This window comes from Nyctereutes procyonoides, unplaced genomic scaffold, assembly GCF_905146905.1.
Source record: "Nyctereutes procyonoides isolate TBG_1078 unplaced genomic scaffold, NYPRO_anot_genome, whole genome shotgun sequence".
NCBI classification, from domain to species: Eukaryota; Metazoa; Chordata; class Mammalia; order Carnivora; family Canidae; genus Nyctereutes; species Nyctereutes procyonoides.
The window spans coordinates 4,724,404-4,742,852 of record NW_026575025.1 but is presented as its reverse complement, the minus strand read 5'-3'; the positions used below and the strand labels follow the sequence as shown (position 1 = coordinate 4,742,852).

Below are 18,449 nucleotides of genomic sequence, written 5' to 3'. Positions count from 1 at the left end.
CTCTGCTCTGAAGCTCCATACAAAGTGCCCAGAATGTGGGGGAGGCTGAGCACCGTGAGCAGAGCTGAGCTCTGAGAAGGGGTTCCCTAGATGGGTGTGGGGGCTGCATGGGGTGGGAGTCCATCTGTCTACTCACATACATTTCCCAAATGTGCACACAGCAGGCGCCCAGTCGTGTTTGGAGGTGCTAAGGTCCTGGTGTCTGTGCACAAGCCGACTTGGTTCTAACAGCCTTGGGTCTGGCTCCTGACGAGGGGCCAGCAGCCAGCTCGCTGCGAGAGTGAGCTGGAAGGAAAGTACCCACAGCAGAAGAAGGTGGCAGGACATTGCCGGGAGCCCGCTGTGGCCCAGGAAGCCCTGAGGGGTGAAATCCATCATGGGATGGTGGAAGCAAAAGCACATTCTTTCTGGAGGAACGTGGTGTTGGCTCAACCTTTGAGGCTGGAGTGCACGCGGCCTCGTGTGTGCTTGGGGCAGATGGTCCACGCGAGCTGGGAGCATCCCCAGAACTAGACCTTGGGCCACGGGCTCAGACTCCATTGCGCACCACAAGGACACTTAAAATTTGAAAACAGGACAAAACAGTGCGAGCAGAGGATGAGAGGTTGCTGAAAATACCCACATGGAGATGGCACAGAACCCGACGTCCACTGGAAGTGAAGATGGCCACTGGAGTTGGCGCCTAAACAGATTGGTGGCAGATGACAGTGCCCAGGAGGCCGAGGCTCCACGGAGTGAAGGATGGGATTGGGGGGACACTGGACAGGGTTCCAGGAGTCACAGCCCCACAGGTGAGGCACACTTCTGTACCAACTGGGAAACACGAGTGTGTGATGTAGGGTTTATGAATTCACTGGGGACAGTGGGGATGTGGACGGCTGGTGGACAAGGTGGAGGGCATGAGACGCCGGCTCGCTCCTTGTGAGTCATGCTGCCTATTAATTACCATGAGCCCAGCAGCCCTTGGTCTTGGCACAGAGTGTGTGCTATGTGGCCTGGGGTCAGGGCAGGTGGGCTAGATGCAGTGTCCTTACAGGCAGCCCTGCACCCAGTTTGGATAGGCGATTTGGCCAAGGGTTCGGGGCTCCCCACCTCACCACACTAGTGAACAGTGAAGGGATCACTGGTGGGTTCTGCTGGCAGTAAGCCTGTCCACCTCCGTCGTGCCTTCTAGGCTTCCAGGGGACATGACAGCGGTTAAGTCCATGGCCCTAGAGCCCCCGACTTTATTATTTACTTCTTTAAAAGGATTTATTTGGGAGAGTGAGCGTGCATGCACATGTGTGAGCAAGGGAGGGGCAGAGGGAGAAGCCCAACATGGGGCTCCATCCTCCATCCCAGGACCTTAAGATTGTGACCTGAGCCGAAATTAGGAGTTGGACACTCAACCCACTGAGCCATCCAGGTGCCCCCAAAAGCCTCAATTGTAATGGGCCCTGGTGGTGCATCTGCTCCTGGGACACCTCCGGGAAGGGCTGGAGTCACCACTCTTTGTAGCTGGTGCGCCGTTTCAGGGCCATCCATAGGGAGCCCAGCCTCTTCTCCAGCCGGCAGCTCAGGTCTGGGCACAGGGGGCAGGTGCTGGCCTGCCCCCAGCCCCATGCTCCCTGTTGCTATTCCTTGCCAGCGTGTGTCCTCCCCGCGGCCCCTGCAGCTTGCCCCGAGAACCCCGGTGCCTCAAGCCTGTCCCTGCAGGTTCCTGCCACCGTTGCCTCTGTGCACTGGGTGGGGTGGGAGGAGGGTAGGGGCGGGGGTGGTTCTGTCACAGTGTCTGCAACTCTGAGGTCTCAGGACAGATGTCCTCCTCACCTGTGCTGCCCTGGGAGCACAGGCTGAGCCTTCGGGGCCCTCAGCAACCACAAGGGTATGTCAGGCAGGCTCCGAACTCCCAAGAGCCCAGCCAGGGCCTGGCAGCCCCAGAACTTGTCCTCACAGCTATTTGAATGTCAGGGCTCAGGGTTCCAGTGGGAGAAGGCACAGCTGGAGGAACGACCAGGAGAGGGTGTTTGGGACAGGAGTGGGCATGAGTGTGCTGAGGCAGGAGCTTGGGGAGCCCTGCTCTCACCTCTGCATGTTCTCCTGCATCTGTCCTCACACCTGCTCAGGCTGGGTCACATCTTTCCTGTGCTCAGAATGTCCAGCAGTCCCTGCGAGAACCTCCAGACTCCTCTCCCCTACCCAGCTCTGGCTGCTGCTGGCAAGTCCCACCCCAGGGCCTAGACCCTAGATGACATGGTGTCATCTATCATCTCACATCCTTGTGCAGAAGCTGCCTTTCTGGGAATTCTGGAGAGCGGGGTCTGCTGCTCCTCTTTCCTGTTCCAACACAGCAGGTGCCTGGTCAGCACGCAGACAAAGGGAGGAAGAGCTTGGGTCCTAGCCTCATGCCTGCTGAGCCTTGCAGTAACTGGGATCCCCACCAGCTGCCCCGGTACGTGAGTGCATGGGGTGCCCAGTGTGTGAGTGTGCACAGACCCCATCCTGGGCCCCTTCCCTGGTGCTGATAGGGCTGTTATCGTGACCTCTTTGGTCTTTGCTTCTGAAAATAATCCCCAAACACCTTTTGAACTGTGGGTTTTTGAGGAGCAAAAGCCATGGCCAGGGTTTACCTGAGGCTGAAGCTTGCAGGTAGGGAGACATGCGAGAACCACTAGCTCAGCGTGGAATGCCTCTGTCTTCCCCTTGATGTGTGTTGCTGGTTTGCAGGCTTTCCTGTAGATGTTGGTGCTCATGTGGGCAGAGTAAACACCACGACATAGAATGAACCACAGAGCATGTGGCACTCATGCCCTGGCCAACAGGATGTGAGGGCATTGAGGGCAGTGTTGGGCCTGGACCCTGGGCTGAGTGGGGCTCTGCCCACCAAAGATGGACCACCTCTTGGCCGTTGGGCGGCCCCCCTGAGCTGATGGGATGGGAGCTCTGCCTCTAGAGCTGCTCACCACGAAAAATCTGTGCTCCATGCTTCCATAATCCCCCACCGCAGGCCCCAGGCCCCAGACAGGCCAGGCCATCATGGAACATGTGTGGCTTCCATCCATGGAGGGAGCAGCTTGCAGGGGAGAATGAGACTTGATCCCCAGGTCACTCAGACTCCGAGGAAGGTCACTGACAAGGGGGTCATTCAGCTCTCGGTACCAGCACCCTGGGTAGGATGAGGCTTGGGACGAGTTGTCAAGTGAAGCACATACCAGCATAGTTCTAGGGACACTGCAACCTGCCTCTGTGCCCTTTGTGAGTCACATGGGAAGCCCTCAGTGTTTATCTTGGCTTTCAGCCCCTGTCTCTGATGAGCCTGGCAGGAGAGTTGAGTTCACCCTGCAGTCATGTGCAGGCTGCAGCAGGACCACAGAAGCCCACTTGGGATCCAGGTGGGACCACAGTGCTAGGCAAAGTGGTCATGGCACCAGGGGATGTCTGATGGATCAGGGATGCCCCAGGCCTAGCAGGGAGACACAATAGTCCCCGCATTCAGGGCTGGACCAGGGGACTGGCAGTGGGGCTTGGAGCGAGATGAGAGCAGCACCCATTAGTCACAGGACCTCAATGGACACAGCCGACCTGTGGGTTCAGCAGATGGTCCATCTCTCAGGCCTTAGTGACTCAGGTTATGGAGACATTCTTCTTTTTGGCCCCTCAGGGGGAAGTGGGACAAGGTGCAATGCAACTTGCCCAGGGGGACACTTGGCTTGGGAATGACTGTGAGGAGGAAGTGTCCTCCTCCTGCCTGGCAGAGCAGACAGACCTTCCTTTCAGTAGGGACACAGTGTTGGTGCTGGCAGAGTCGTGATACATCTCCCAGGAGAGCCCGTCAGAGAGTCATCTGGGAGCTGGGGATATCCTGTCTGGCCCGGTCATCCTCACTGAGCAGACCCAGGCCTTTAGGGGGGCGTCCCTGGTGGCTCATGGGCAGGCCCTTAGATGAGGTCAACATGGTGGCCTCTTTGAGAAGAGGACAGACTGTAGTCCTTGAGAGGGACCACCTTCTGGGAATACAGCAAGTTGGGTTTATTGGGAATGTCCCCATTGAAAACAGCCCCCAAATGCTAATAACATGTTTAAAAATTCTTTCTGAAATTTCTGAAAATACAACAAAAGGGGGAACTCCGGGAGATGCTTCCAGCAAGTCTGGGCATTTCAGGCAGCACCATGGGTTGGAGGGTGGAGGGTAGAGGGTGGAGGGGGCCCACCATAAATGGAGTAGTGTACAGTGTTCATGGATCGAAATACTATGTGCAGATGTTGGTGTCTCACAGTCATTTACCTCAGCATGATTTCCTTCCCCACAAGTCTTGCTTTTTGTTGTTTATGAGACTTGGGAAGTTGATTCTAAGTATATGGAAGTCCAGAAGGCTAAGAAGAGCTGAGACATTCTTGTAAAAGAAACAGAAAGCGGGAAGACTTGCTCAGGTAGAAACCATGACTGTAAGGACTATTGTCTGTGTTAAGATGGCAGATGGAGAGCCGGGTGGAACAGAACAGAGACCAGAGTGCAGGGTGGCAGTGGTGCAATGAGGCACACACAGCCCCTCAGTGCATAGTGCTGGGGCAGGCAGCCAGACATGAGATGAGTGGAATGAGGCCCCTGCTCAGTGCCACTTCCAAACATCAATTCTGGGTGGACTCAAAATGTACAGGCAAGAAGATTATGAGAAGATGGCAGAGTAGGAAGCCCCTGCAGGGGAGAACCTGTCTCCCCACCTGGACAACAACTACACAGACAGAATCAGTCTGATATAACTGTTTTGAACTCTGGAGTCTGTTGAAGGCATGCAACCTTCAGGGGAATGCTTGGAGAGTAAGTGGCAGTCTCTTTTGGTCAGTGTTACCTCCTGGCACAGCAGCAACTACCCGCCTGACCCCCAGCCCCAGGTAGGCAGTCATGCAAATGTTCCTTGGAGCAGCCTGCACACAACTTGTGGGAGCCAGGCTGGGCAAAAAGGGCCCTGCCCTCTAAATTCTGGGGATCTGTGCTCTGATCACAGGGGTGCAAACAGCTAGGTAACCATGTTGCACCCCACCCCTGTTGTTACAACGCCTCTTCCCCTTAAGCTGAAGTGAGTTCCAGAGGATTTAAAGGGCTAACACCCTTCTTTGCCTTCATTTTTCTCTTTTTCCCTTTTTGGGAGCCAGACATTAAGAAGTAGGCTGTTCAAAAACAACTGCAAATACGGGGAAAATTAGAACATGATCTTGGATGCCCAGGAAAAGGCTCAGAAAAGACCTGAGCAGACATTACTTTTACAGGTCAGGTTGATCCTTGACAGAGACAACATACAGCAATAATAAAAAAGTAAAATAAAATAAAAGCCAAAAAACCCCAGCCAATCCTGGGGCAGGGGGAGAATCTGATTTCCAGAGTTACCACATTATTCAATTCAAATGTACAGTGTTCAATAAGAAAATCACAAGGCATTCAAAGAAACCAGAAAGTATGGTTTATAAAAAAGGAAAGAAAAATCAATGAAACTCTCTCTGAGGGATCCCTGGGTGGCGCAGCGGTTTGGCGCCTGCCTTTGGCCCAGGGCGTGATCCTGGAGACCCGGGATCGAATCCCATATCGGGCTCCCGGTGCATGGAGCCTGCTTCTCCCTCTGCCTATGTCTCTGCTTCTCTCTCTCTCTCTCTCTGTGACTATCATAAATAAATTTAAAAAAATTAAAAAAAAAGAAGAAACTCTCTCTGAAAAAAACCTGATGACAGGTACACTAGACAAAGACTTTAAAACAACTAAAGGAAGTTGTGGAGGAAATCAAGAAAACCATGTATGACAAAAGAAAAATACCAATAAACAGACCTAAAAAGACAATCTAGAGCTAGAAAGTATCATAACTGAAATGAAAAATTCACTAGAGGGATTACAAGACAGAACTGTGCAGACAAAAGAAATTGAACTTGAAGATAGGACAGGGGGAATTATCAAGTCCAAAGAAGACAAAAAAGATGGAAGAAAACTGAGCTGAAAGGCCCTGTTGGGGCAGCCCTGGTGGCCCAGAGGTTTAGCACCACCTTCACCCCGGGGTGTGATCCTGGAGACCCGGGGTCGAGTCCCGCGTTGGGCTTCCAGCATGGAGCCTGCTTCTCCCTCTGCCTGTGTCTCTGCCTCTCTCTCTCTCTCTCTCTCTCTCTGTGTCTGTCATGAATAAATAAATAAAATCTTAAAAAGAAAAGGCCCTGTCGGACACCAGCAAGTTGACCAATATACACATTGTGGGAGTCCCAGAAGGCAAAGGGAAGGGGAGTAAAGAGAATACTTGAAGTAATGATGCCTGGAAACGTCCCCAAATTGAGGAAAGACATGACTATAAACATCCAGGAAGTTTAACAAACACCAAGGAATATGAACTTAAAAAGATCCACACCAAGAAACATTGTAATGAAACTTCCAGACCCAAAGACAAAGAATTATAAAGCAGCAAGAGGGAAGGGAATCCTCACATACAAGGAATCCTTAATAAATTGTCAACAGATTTTTCATGAAAAGACTTTGGAGGCCAGAAGGCAGTGGGTCGATACATTCAAATACTAAAAGAAAAAACCTGTCAACCAAGAATCCTCTATCCAAGGATACTCTCCTTCAAGAGTAGGAGATAAACTAAAACATTGCCAGATAAACAAAAGAGGGAATTTGTGACCGCTAGACCTATGCTGCAAGAAATACTCAAGTGAGTTCTGTAAACCGAAATAAAAAGATATTAGTAACTTTAAAGTATATGGAGAAATAAAGATCTCAATAAAGGTAAATACATGGCTAATTATAAAAAATAATATTGTGACAGTGGTTTGTAACTGCACTTTTTGCTCCTACATGATTTAAGAGGCTAATACTTCTAAAGAAAAAAATAGTGTAAAATCTAGTATTACTGTAATTTTAGTTTGTGACTTCAAATCTTGTTTTCAATATAATTGAAGAAACATGCATTTTAAGAGTTACTTATGTTTGGGGGCACATGACGTATAAAGATGTAGTTTTGTGATATCAACAACCAAAAGAAGGTGGGGATGAAGCTGCAAAGGAACAGAGTGTATGTTACTGAAATTGAAGCTGGTCTAAATGCAAATTGGAGTGTTAAAACTTTAGGATGTTAAATGTCATCCCCATGGTCACCATAAAGGAAACACCTATAGAATGTACACAAAAGGAACTGAGAAAGGAGTCTACATATTTCACTACAAAGAACCAGGTAGACACAGAAAAGAGTGCAGGAAAAGAGGGACAAAAACAGAACAGAAAAAAACCATAGGGCATACAGAAAAGAGCACAGTGACAGAAGTTACACCTAATCAGTAAATACTTCACATGTAAATGGATTAAGCTCTTCAAAAGACAGTGATTTGCAGACTGGATAGAAACACCTGCTTCAACTGTGTGCTGTCTATGAGAAACTCTTTTATTTTATCTTATTTGTTTTTATTTTATTATGTCTTTGCCTTTGCCTTTTTGCCTTTTTGCCCTGAAACTCACTTTAGATCTAAAGACACAATTGAGTGGAAAGTGAGAGGATGAGAAATGCCTTGCATGCAAATAGCAACCAAAAGAGAATGGGAGTTGGCTTTACTCATATCAGACAAAAATAGACTTTACATTTTAAAAATTTACAAAGCAAAGAAGGAATTATGTATTAATATAAGGTTCAATACAGCAAAAATATGTAAGAATTGTAAACATTTTTGTCCCTAATGACAGACTGTATGAAGCAAAAGCTAACAAAATTGAAGAGAGAAATAGTTTTATAATAATAGTTGGAAACGGAATGCCCCACTCTCAATAGTAGACACAACAACCAAACAGAAGATAAAGAGACAGAGGGCTAACACGACACATTAAACCAACTAGATGCAGTGACGCACAGAACACCCACCCAACAGCCACACGCACATTCTTCTCAAGTGCACATGGGACATTTTCCAGGATGGACCATATGTTAGGCAACAAACTAAGTCTTGGTATATTTTAAAAATAGCTATCATACAAGTATCTTCTCTGACCACAATGGAATGAAGTTGAAAATAAGAAGGGGAAAACTGGAAAATCCACAAGATTATGGGGATTAAGCAACGTGCTTTTAAACAACAAATAGTTCAAAGAAGGAATCCAAAAGAAATTAGAAAATACTTAGAGATGAACACAAACGAAAACACAACTACCAAAACTTATGGGACACAGTGAATACAGTGCTAAGGAGAAAATTTATAGCTATACACGTTTACATTTTTTTTAAAAGAATGATCTCAAACCAACAATATAATTTTACAACTTAAGGAACTAGAAAAAGAAGAACTAATTAAACCCAAGGATAGCAGAGGGAAGGAAATAATAAAGATTAGAACAGGAATCAACAAAAGAGAATAAAGAATAGAAAAAAAAATCAAAACCAAAAGTTGGTTCTTTGGAAAGATTAACGAGTTTGACAAACCTTTAGCTAGATGGACTGAGAGAAAGAGGGAAGACGAACTATTAAAATCATAATAAAAGAGGCACATTACTGCCGATGCTACAGAAATAAAAATTATTTTTAAGAGAGTACTGTGAACAAATTGGGTAACTAAAATGAAATGGGCAAATTCCCTAAAACACAGAACCTACCAAGACTAGATTGCTATATTGTTAGCAATCTAGTTAAACTAGTTAAATTCTAGTTACTAGCTAAGTAACTAGAATTTATTTTTTTTAATATTTATTTATTTATGATAGTCACAGAGAGAGAAAGAGAGAGAGGCAGAGACACAGGCAGAGGGAGAAGCAGGCTCCATGCACCGGGAGCCCGACGTGGGACTCGATCCCGGGTCTCCAGGATCGCGCCCTGGCCAAAGGCAGGCGCCAAACCGCTGCGCCACCCAGGGATCCCAGTAACTAGAATTTAAATAAAAACTAAACAAAACCCCAAAACAAACAAAAAACCCAAAAACAAAACAAAAACTTACCAAGACTAAGTCACAAGGAAATGGGAAATCTTAATAGATCTATTACTAGTGAGGAGATTGAGCCAGTGATCAAAATTCTCCCAACAAAGAGAAGCCATGGACCTGAAGTCTTCACTGGTGAATTTTCCCAGACATTTAGAGAAGAATCCCAATTCTTAAGCTTTTCCCAAAAACTGAAGAGAAGGGAACACTTCCTAACTTGTTCTGTGAGGCCGGCATTCCCTTGACACCAAAGCTAGACACAGACACCATAAGAGCAGAGGACCATGGACCAGTATCTATTATGAGTATCGGTGCAAAAGTCCTCAGTAAAAAACTAGCAAACCAATTTAGCAACATATCAAAAAATCATACACCATGACCAAATGGAGTTTATTCATGGAATTCAAGGATAGTTCAGCGAACACAAATCATCAGTGTAATAAGCCACAGCAACAGAATAAAGGGGGAAAAGCACATGATCATCTCAACCGATGCAGAAAAAACATTTGGCAAAATTCAAAATCCTTTTGTAATAGACACCCAACAAATCAGATGGACGCTTCCCCAACCTAATAAAAGTCATTGTTAAAATATAAAACTTCCAGTTATTTTACCAACAAAAATGGATTTATTTGGGAATAGCAGAGACCTGTAATCTGGAACAAGCAAGGCACAGCAAAACCAACCATAAGCAAGTCCCCAGAACAAAGGAAAGGAGGTTCTTTTATAGAGGAAGGTGGGAATTGGGATGGGCTTCTCATTGGCTGGGCTGTTGTCCATGTAGGAGGAAAATTTCCTTTCTCCTGATAGGGTAGTAAAATAGTATTCACCTGCAAGGTGTCTGTCTTCCTGTTATATTTGCAGTTTATTCTCAGATAAGACAACAAAGCCACAGGTAACACAAGAAAAATAAACAAATTGAACTCCATAAAAATTTTAGAATTTTGTACATCAAAAGATGCTGTCACAGAGTTAAAGTCAACCCATGTAATGGGTGAAGATACATGCAAATCATAAATCTAATAAAGGAATGTCCAGAAAATACAGAGAACTCATTAAATTCAACAACAAATATCTCAAAACAATCTAATTCAAAAATGGGCAAAGGACTGAACATTTACCCAGAGAAGATAGTAAGATGGCCAACAAGCACACCAAAAGATGCTCAACATCAGTCATTTTCAGGAAAATACAAATCAAAACTATAGTGAGATATCACTTTGCACCCACTAGGATGACTATAATTTTTTAAAAGTATGATAATAGCAAGCAAGGTGGTATAGAAAAATTGGAATCTCCATTCACTATTAGGGATGTAAATTCATTCAATCACTGTGGAAAACAGTATGACAATTCCTCAAAAAATTAAAACTAGAACTGCCATACACTCCAGCCATTTGACCTCCGAGTATATCCCCCCAAAAATTGAAAGCAGGGTCTTGACGAGACACCCATGTTGGTAGCATCATAACTCACAGTAGATACGGAAGCAACCCAGGTGGCCACGGATACAGAAAATGTGATGTATACGTATAATAGAATGAATGGTAGTCAGCCATGGAAGGAAGGAGACTCTGACACCGGCTGCCACAGGCGTGAACCTACAGGACGTGGTGTTCAGTGAATAAGCCAGTCACAATAGGACAAATACTGTAGAATCTCACATCAGTTACCTAGAGTCATCAAAATCATAGAGACAGAGAGTAGATGGTGGTTGCCAGGAGCCAGTGGGAGGGACAATGGGGGTTACTGCCTTGTGGACATAGAGTCTCAGTTTTACAAAGTTAAAAGGGTGGTAGGGATGGATGGATGGATGGATGGATGGATGGATGGATGGATGGATGCACAATGGTGTGAGTATATTTAATACCACTAGGCTGTACACTTAAAAATGGTTAAGATGGTAAATTTTGTGTTGTATATTTTAACCCAATAAAAAAAAAGTTAGGTGGAAGGCAAAATCGTCAAGCTTTTAGAAAATAATCCTTCTGACCATATTTCTGATCCCAAGGCAGGGAGTGTTTTGTGAAATAGGACCAAGAAGCAGTAGCCGTGAAGAAAAATACTGATGAATCTGGCTCACTAAAATTACAAACCTCCACATGCCACGTGTTGGCTTCTGGGGAGGTGACGCCGTGTTGCCGGTTCCTCTGCTCCTCTGGTGGCTCTTGCATGGGGTCTTGTGAGACATCACCGTTCTGAGTCCTCGTATGTTGAAGATGCTTTTTTTTTTCATTATTGCTCTTAAATCCTAGTTTGGGTGTGGGATTCAGTGTTCAAGTTCTGTTCCCCAGGCACCGTGCAGGTGCTGTGTCCCAGGCTTGCCCCGGGGCGTGGGCACACGGTCGTGTCTGTCCCACAGCCCCCAGCTTTTCTGCGCCTGGATGCCCTCAGATCACAGCACCAAGCATCTCTGCATGGGTGTACCTCTTTACCTTCCTTGGCACTCACCAAGTACTTTCCGTCAAGAGCTCATGCCTTCAGTTCTGAGAGGTCATTGCCCTTACACTGCCCCAAGCCACAGCCCCCTCTCACCACGGAGCAGCCCCCCAAAACCTCCGTTCGTTCAGTGTGTCTGTTGGGCTGACCGACCATTCCCTTTCTTGTTTTCCACTCTTCTATTTTAAACATTTCTTTCTATCTTTGTCGTGGTAAATTTTGTGTCTGTGGGGGAAGACATGCCCACTTTTCCATCTGGAAACCAGAAATCCCCCTTTAAAAATATTTAAAGTTTAGGTAACAGTGTTTCTGTTTTCATGCTCCGTGTTGGTTTTTATAGCTACCTTCTCCAGGGCAACAGTGGCACGTCTGGCTGTCAGCGTGGACTCTGGAGCCAGCTGGCCTGGACTGAGCCTAGCTTGACCCCTGGCCGAAGCAGTCTTTTCATGGCTGCGTGCCTCGGTTTCCTCATCTGTAAAGTGGGAGAAACAATGGCACACACTGCACAGGGTGTTGTGTGGACTGAGTGAGAGCATCCCCAGGCACATGGGCAGCACATCATGTATGTGAGCCCTAGTCCGTGGCTTGTGACACTCATAGTCTCGGTGCCTTATGAACATGTTTAAATTTGGTGAGGGGAAGGGATGGTGCCAGGGAATGACGGAGGGGTTTAGGGAAGGCTGTCGTTTTTCACATGTTGTTTCGCACAAAGACTCAGGTAGGGGTGTGGCCACAGCCCTCAGGAAATCACACTGTGAGGCTCGGGTCAGCTTCCAGAAGGTGATCCTAGAGGGGCAGCCAGTCCCCCTGAGCTGGCCCCGTCTGGTCGGGTTCCTGGGTGGCTTGCCCTGCCCAGACCTCTGAGGTGGGTGGGAAAGGCCAGCGTGGCCCGCAGAGAGCCCAGGCCTCCTTGCTGAGCCCTGCAGCCGGCCCCACCTCAGGAACCACACAGAGTGCAGAGGCAGGTCATGCAGCTCAGAGAAGGGGAGAAGACCCTCCTATGCACCCCCCACCAGCTGCTGCCTTCACGCAGCCCCACCCGAAGCCACCCCTGCCCACTGTGGTCATCTTTCCAGCCCAGTTAAGCCAGGGTGCCTTCTGCCACTGAGGCTGTGTGTATGGTTCTGGTTGGCATGTCTCCTGTCTGCCACGCCCCACACTTGCTCCCCAGTTCTTGCTGCACGCTCAGGGAGCTCTCTGGGGAGGGCAGCAGGACAGGAAGGCAGAAATTCCTGTCCTGGGGAGATGACAGGGCCAGTCACAGAGCAGGTGGAGGTGGGACCAGCGCCCTGAAGCAAAGACACCATTTGAGGGGCCGGCAGCTCCCCTGGGGTTGGGCAGCACCGTGCACCCCTCTTCCTGTGCACACCCTGCCCACAAGGAAGCCACATCCTGCGCTGGCTCACATGCCTGGGCTGTATCTATGCCTCCAGTGGGTTTCCAGTCTTTCCACATCAGGGAACTGGCTTCCTTACAAATCTTGAAACAATGGAGAGGGTCATTTCTGAGCCCTTGGCTCACCTCTGGCCCCAGCCAGTGCCCCACAGCCTGAGACTGACCCTGAGGGCCTCTGTGCCTCTTGGCCCACCTGCCCCTCCCAGCATGAGCCCTGCGGGTGCTCTATAGCCTGAAGGGCCCTGGGCAGACTGGCCCATGGAGGAGTGACAGAGAGGAAGCCCAGGGAACGCAGTGGGCAGAAGAGACACCAGGACCACACAATGTGTACACAATGCTCAGCGTTTATTTGCAAGGTTGGGACAGGGTGGGCAGACGGCTTGCTGTGGAGCACCGACCCCTCCCTGCCCTGCCTCTCGGCCACCATCGCCCCAGGCCCAGTTTCAGACATGGGCAGGCAGCCACCCTGCCTGACGCCACTTGCTGGATGGGCCTTGGCCCGCATCCTGCTACAGGAGGTGGCTGGCAGGAATCTGCTCCACGGGGCTCTGAGGACAGTGGGAGACAACATGGCAGCTCCTGGGCAGTGTGCTACGGGGCATCCCTCTGACACTAAGAAGGGGGGTGAGTCCATGCAGAGCGAGCACTTGTCTCAGATGAGGGGTAGGCCTTGATGGCCAGGCAAGTGGCCAAGATGTGTTCCGAGGGCTAGGGCCCCTCCCAGAGCCCTCCTCAGGTAGGTCCTCAATGTGTCATGAACTTCCAGGTTGACCCTCCAAGGCACAGGTCCCACAAGAGCACAGGTGGCCAGTGTGCCTGGGCTCCTGCAGCGGGCTGGCTGAGCTTTCTTTCCGTGGTTGGGTGGGGTGGGGGCCTGGTGGGAGGGGGTCAGAATGGCAACGCACAGTGGTGGACCCCTAGACTGGGAAGACGGGGGTGCTGTCCTCGGGAGCCTTGGGTGAGGGGCTGCAGGACGGGGCACAGCTGCACTTGTCCACGTGGGTGTAGGTGTGCTGGACGGCTGTCCCATCGGGACACTGCATGGTCACCACCTCCTCGTGAACCACTGTCTCCTGGCAGCAGGTGCACTGATGCTCCATAGCCTGGGCCTCCATGGAGTACCTGCAGACACACGGCCGCCCTCAGGACCCGCCTGGTCCAGCCCCAGCCACTGGGCTCCTGGTGTCCCTAGGGTCTGGGGTCGGGAGCCGAGTGCCCCACCCTCTGGTGGGCAGCCCAGACCTCATCCTCGGAGCACGAGGGTATCTCTGACCTGGCATGGGACAGTCCTCAGGGCCCCTAAACTCTGACCCGCTCCCTCCAGGCCCCCTCTTGTCTTGGAACCAGCTCATGCATGGGACATGCTGACCTGGGCAGGACCGTCCTCCCTCCCAGAACCTTCCCTGGGTCCTGAGCCGGCGGGCACCCTTCCTTCTGCTCTCTGGGCCCACCTGCTCACAGCTGGCCAAATCAGGGTGGTCTGGGCAGGCAGGGGCCTCTGGGGAGGGGCTCTGGGGAGGGGCTCGGGGCTTGCTCACTTGGACACTCCGGGGCATGAGCCCTCGCAGAACGTGACGTTGACTGGGGCATGGGTGGCACAGCCCTGGTGTGTCAGGACCGTCGTGTTGACGCGGACTTGGCACTTGTCTGTGCGGACAGAGAGGCCGTGGAGGTGCGGGGGCAGCCGCTGGGGACCCCGACCTGGGCCGTGGCTGCACACCACCCTCCTCCCGAACCCCTGCTTAGGGTGGGTGCTGGGGCCGGGGGTAGCTTGGGGCAGAAATCAACAGAGACAGATGGGAAAGGGGTAGGGCGGCAGGCTGGCCTCGACTTACCCACTTCCTCACAGGAGTAGCAGCAGCCTATTTTCCTGAGGATGCCCTGAAGGGGGAGGCAGAGACAGGGCTTGGGCTGGGGGCCCCTGATGCGGTGGGCGTGGCCTCTGAGGCAATGGGGGAGGGCCTAGGTGGGCGTGGCCTCCAGGGGCGGGGCCTCTGAGGGCTGGGGACCTGAATGGGGGGAGGGTGGGGTCTCCCGGGGTGGGGCCTCTTGGGGGCGGGGCCTCTGAGGCGGTGGGGGCGTGGATGTGGGGGGTGGGGCCTCCTGGGGCGGGGCCTCCGCGGTAGGGCAGAAGAGCACAGCGCACACCTCACAGCTGGACACCACCGGGCAGGGCGTGGGCCTCTGAGTGAGCACGTGGAGCCCATTCTGGACCTCGCAGCGGTACTCCGTGCAGTTGTCCAGGAGGGGGTTGACCCAGGTTTCATTGGGCTGCAATGCAATGGGGAGGGTGGAGGCCCGTAGGGAATTATGTGAGCTGAGTGGGTCGAAGGGAAGGGTCTCCCAGCTGGGGGGCAGAGACCAATCCCGCTCTTACCTGGATCAGCCAGCCATCAGAAGTGGGACAGGCTGTCTGCACGCACTCCCCACAGCACTGTCCGGCCACCTTCCGGTGCTCGTAGCCCTGAGGATCAGGGGTGGTTACATGGTCACCCCCAGTCCTCCTGCCCTCCCATCCATACCCTCAGGGCCCAGCGACCTCCTTGGCAGCCCCTGACTCTGGGAGGCCATTTCCCTGCCCAGGGCTGCTGCCAGGTGGGCACCACCGGGGGTGGGGGGCTGAGAATGCCCTGGAGGGTTTACCTGGCGGCAGGTGGTGTTACAGGTGTTCTCTTCACACTGCACAATTGGGCCCTGGGTGTCCATGGACAGGCAGGTGCACGTGTGGCAGGGAGTGACTGATGGGAAGGTGGCACCAACCTGCAGTGGATGGGATGAGAAGAGGTGACATTGAGGACACTAAGGGGCTGCAGGCCCAGGACACCTCCCTGTGGCTGGGACAAAGGGAGCCCAGAGACATGGGTTCTTTCTTCTCCAGATAGATCATGCAGGTGCCCCCTGGCTGAGCACAGACTAGAGCAGACGCAGGACCCCAGGCCAGCTGGAGGGGCTGGGGGGGCCCAGTCTCACCCCAACACTCGTGCTGTGAGGAAGCTCCTGGGACACCTCTCAGAGGCAGCCAACAGCTCCCCCAGGCACTCGACAGACAGGGCCGCCCTTGTGTCCCCTCCCCTGTGTGCCCACGTGGCTCCAAAGGTCCCGGAGCCCCCATGCTTATCCAGTATCCTGCTGGAGGGTGCAGGGGGGCGCTGGGCATGTTCAGATAAGGGGTGGAGGTCCCATGTGGATGTACAGAGCCTGGGGCCCAACCCTCTGCCACCATCCCACCCAGCCCTGTGGCTGCCCAGCCCTTACCCCAAAGAAAGTGTGATTGTAGAAGCACAGCTGAGGTCCTAGAAGCAAAGAGACGGCTGAGCACCTGCCCAGCTGGTGGGGAGGAAGTGCTCTGACCACCCCCACACCCCGATTCCCCAGCCCCACTCACGGCAGCTGAAGGTAGGGCAGCAGGCATCCTCCTTCTGGGTGCGGACCAGCTCCTCTGCTGGCCCACATGTGGGTGGGCTCTGGGTGCAGGTGGTTGTGTTGCAGACTGTGGGAGAGTCGGGGTGCTATCAGGGGTGCCCCTGCAGCTCCCCCATCTGGCTGTGCTAGCTCCCACTGGGAGGGAGTTTCCTGCAACAGTCATATTTTCCCCTGGTTGTTGAGCCCTCCGGGTTCCTACTGGGACCCCTTACCATACCAGGGCACACCAGAGGGGCCAGCCTCAACCCAGCCCAGCCCCTGAGGCCCTCCCCAGCCCTACAGGCCTCCTCCCCTTCCGGCCGGGGATGCACACGGCTCACCGCACAGCGTCTCCAGACAGCATGAGTTGTTGCCCAGAGGCCTGGTGATGGCCACGAAGCCAGCCCCACTGCATTGCGGGGGCGGGTCCTGGGCTTTGCACGGCAGTCGCGTGCACTGCACCGATATGGAGCCCGGGTGGCATATGCAGTCCTGGCAGTCGCTGACCCACCGCTCCCCAGGCTGGAACAGAGCAGTTTGGGTCCCTGGAGACTCCTGGACCTTGCCCTGGCCTCTCAGGCTGTGTCCAACATACTGACCCCTCAGGATGGCCAGGTCGGCCCCTCACCTCCTGCTTGAGCTGCTGTCTCTGGAGCAGCCCACATGACAGGGAGGTGCCTCACACTGGGGTACCCCACACCAGCCACCCACAGGGGCTGCCCGGGCACAGGGGGCACTCTGCTCAAGCCAGGGGGCAGGTAGCTGGGGGCAGAACACTCACAGATTTGGGAAACCCATCTGGTCCCACGCAGGCTGGAAGGGAAGAAAAATGGAGGTCACTGGGCATGCTGGGGTCCCAGGCCCAGAGAGCAGAGACCACAGGCCCTGGGATGTGTCCTTGCAGGCCTGGCCACCCCCAACCCCGGCCAGGGCCTCTTCTTCCTGTTGGGGTCAAGGCCCTGGAGAACCCAGTGTCGTGGCCACACGGCACCCCCGGGGTGGACACTGGGCTGGGAGTGTGAGCCCCCAAGAGGGATGGTCCTAGGCTGCAGCCTTCCCACCCCAGGCCCTCCGCCTCATGCTCTGCAGCTCCGGGCAGGGCCGCGGTGGCTGGCTTACCGCACTCACGCACACAGACGTTTGTGTGCGTGTTGAAGAGGGTGTGTCCGTCAGGGCAGAAGCAGCCCTCTGCTAGCCCACTGCCTGCTCCGCTCTGGCTCCTGCAAGGCGAGGAGGGTATTCTTGGGACCCTCGATCCATAGACGTGGCCGTCCAAAGGGGAAGGGCAGAGTGCTGGGGTTGACCAGCTGCCCCGGGCCCAGAGTCAGGGGTCAGAGGCCAGGGTGGGGGGAGTGGAGCCCCTGAGATCTGAGGCTGGGGATCCCAGACCCTCCAGGCAGGCTTTACCTGAGGTCACAGGACGCAGGCTGTGCGGGGCCGCACGGCTGGTACACCTTGTCAGGCGGGCAGGTGAAATCTGGAGACACAGAGACAGAAGTCAGGTGGGCCAAGGAGGCTGGAGCCCCCGGGGCCACCCTGACTCACTGCACAGCCCGTCGGTGGCGTTCCTCCAGCTGCTGCACACGCCCCGGGCACGGCAGAGGGCTGCGTAGGCCTCTAGGCTCTGGCACAGCACCTGGGGCCGGTCGGGTTGGCAGCTGTCGCTGACACAGGAGCTGACGAATGGGCCAGGTGGGATGAGGTCATGGCACTCTGCGAAGACCCTGCGGGTGGAGGCGGTCAGAGGCTGGGGCTGAGGGTGAGTTGCTGCCCCAGAATTGCCAAACCCATGGGAGGGACTCACGGGCTCAGTATCAGTTCGCAGAGGGGCGCTGGGGGGCAGGGGGTGGGGGTGGGCGTGGTGGGTGCTGAGGGCAGGGTGCCTGCCGTCGGGGGTGGGCTGGTGGGTGCCCAGCAGTCCTCCCTGTTGCTCTCGGGGACCAGCCAGCTGAGGGCCATGTGCTGGCAGCTGGGGGCCATGGTGCCGTCTGGCTGGCGGCAGTCATCATTCTGGTTGTTGGTGCAGGTGCCTGGGGAGGCAGGGTGGCAGGGTCAGGCTGTGCAGGGTTCCTGGTGGAGAGCAGCTGGGGCCCGGGCGTCCCTGGCACCCACTCACCGCACTGGCCCTCGGTGTTGTGGCTGAAGTGGCTGTAGGACAGTCGGATCTGGAAGAGGTGCCCATCGAAGGTGATGTTCACGCCAATGGCAGGAATGTCGATGCCCATGGTGGTGGTCCCTGTCACAGACACACTCATGCCGTTCTTGCTGAAGCCGGAGCTCACTTGTATTTGGTCGAACAGGATCTG

General features: G+C 53.0%; 1 protein-coding gene across 1 annotated transcript in view; it reads right to left on the bottom strand.

Moving 5' to 3' along the window:
• Positions 1-13,658: 13,658 nt before the first annotated feature.
• The window catches only part of MUC5B (mucin 5B, oligomeric mucus/gel-forming), a 31,080-nt gene continuing 26,289 nt past the window's right edge, over positions 13,659-18,449 (bottom strand). The window contains exons 44-58 of the mRNA XM_055315136.1: positions 18,260-18,446; positions 17,948-18,173; positions 17,689-17,867; positions 17,551-17,620; positions 17,263-17,363; positions 16,925-16,956; positions 16,485-16,665; positions 16,127-16,231; positions 15,997-16,034; positions 15,385-15,501; positions 15,119-15,205; positions 14,890-15,012; positions 14,577-14,622; positions 14,280-14,388; positions 13,659-13,863 (exon numbers count right to left, since the gene is read on the bottom strand). Of these exons, the coding sequence (XP_055171111.1) occupies positions 13,659-13,863; positions 14,280-14,388; positions 14,577-14,622; positions 14,890-15,012; positions 15,119-15,205; positions 15,385-15,501; positions 15,997-16,034; positions 16,127-16,231; positions 16,485-16,665; positions 16,925-16,956; positions 17,263-17,363; positions 17,551-17,620; positions 17,689-17,867; positions 17,948-18,173; positions 18,260-18,446 (1,806 nt within the window). The remainder of the gene's footprint in view (positions 13,864-14,279; positions 14,389-14,576; positions 14,623-14,889; positions 15,013-15,118; positions 15,206-15,384; positions 15,502-15,996; positions 16,035-16,126; positions 16,232-16,484; positions 16,666-16,924; positions 16,957-17,262; positions 17,364-17,550; positions 17,621-17,688; positions 17,868-17,947; positions 18,174-18,259; positions 18,447-18,449) is intronic.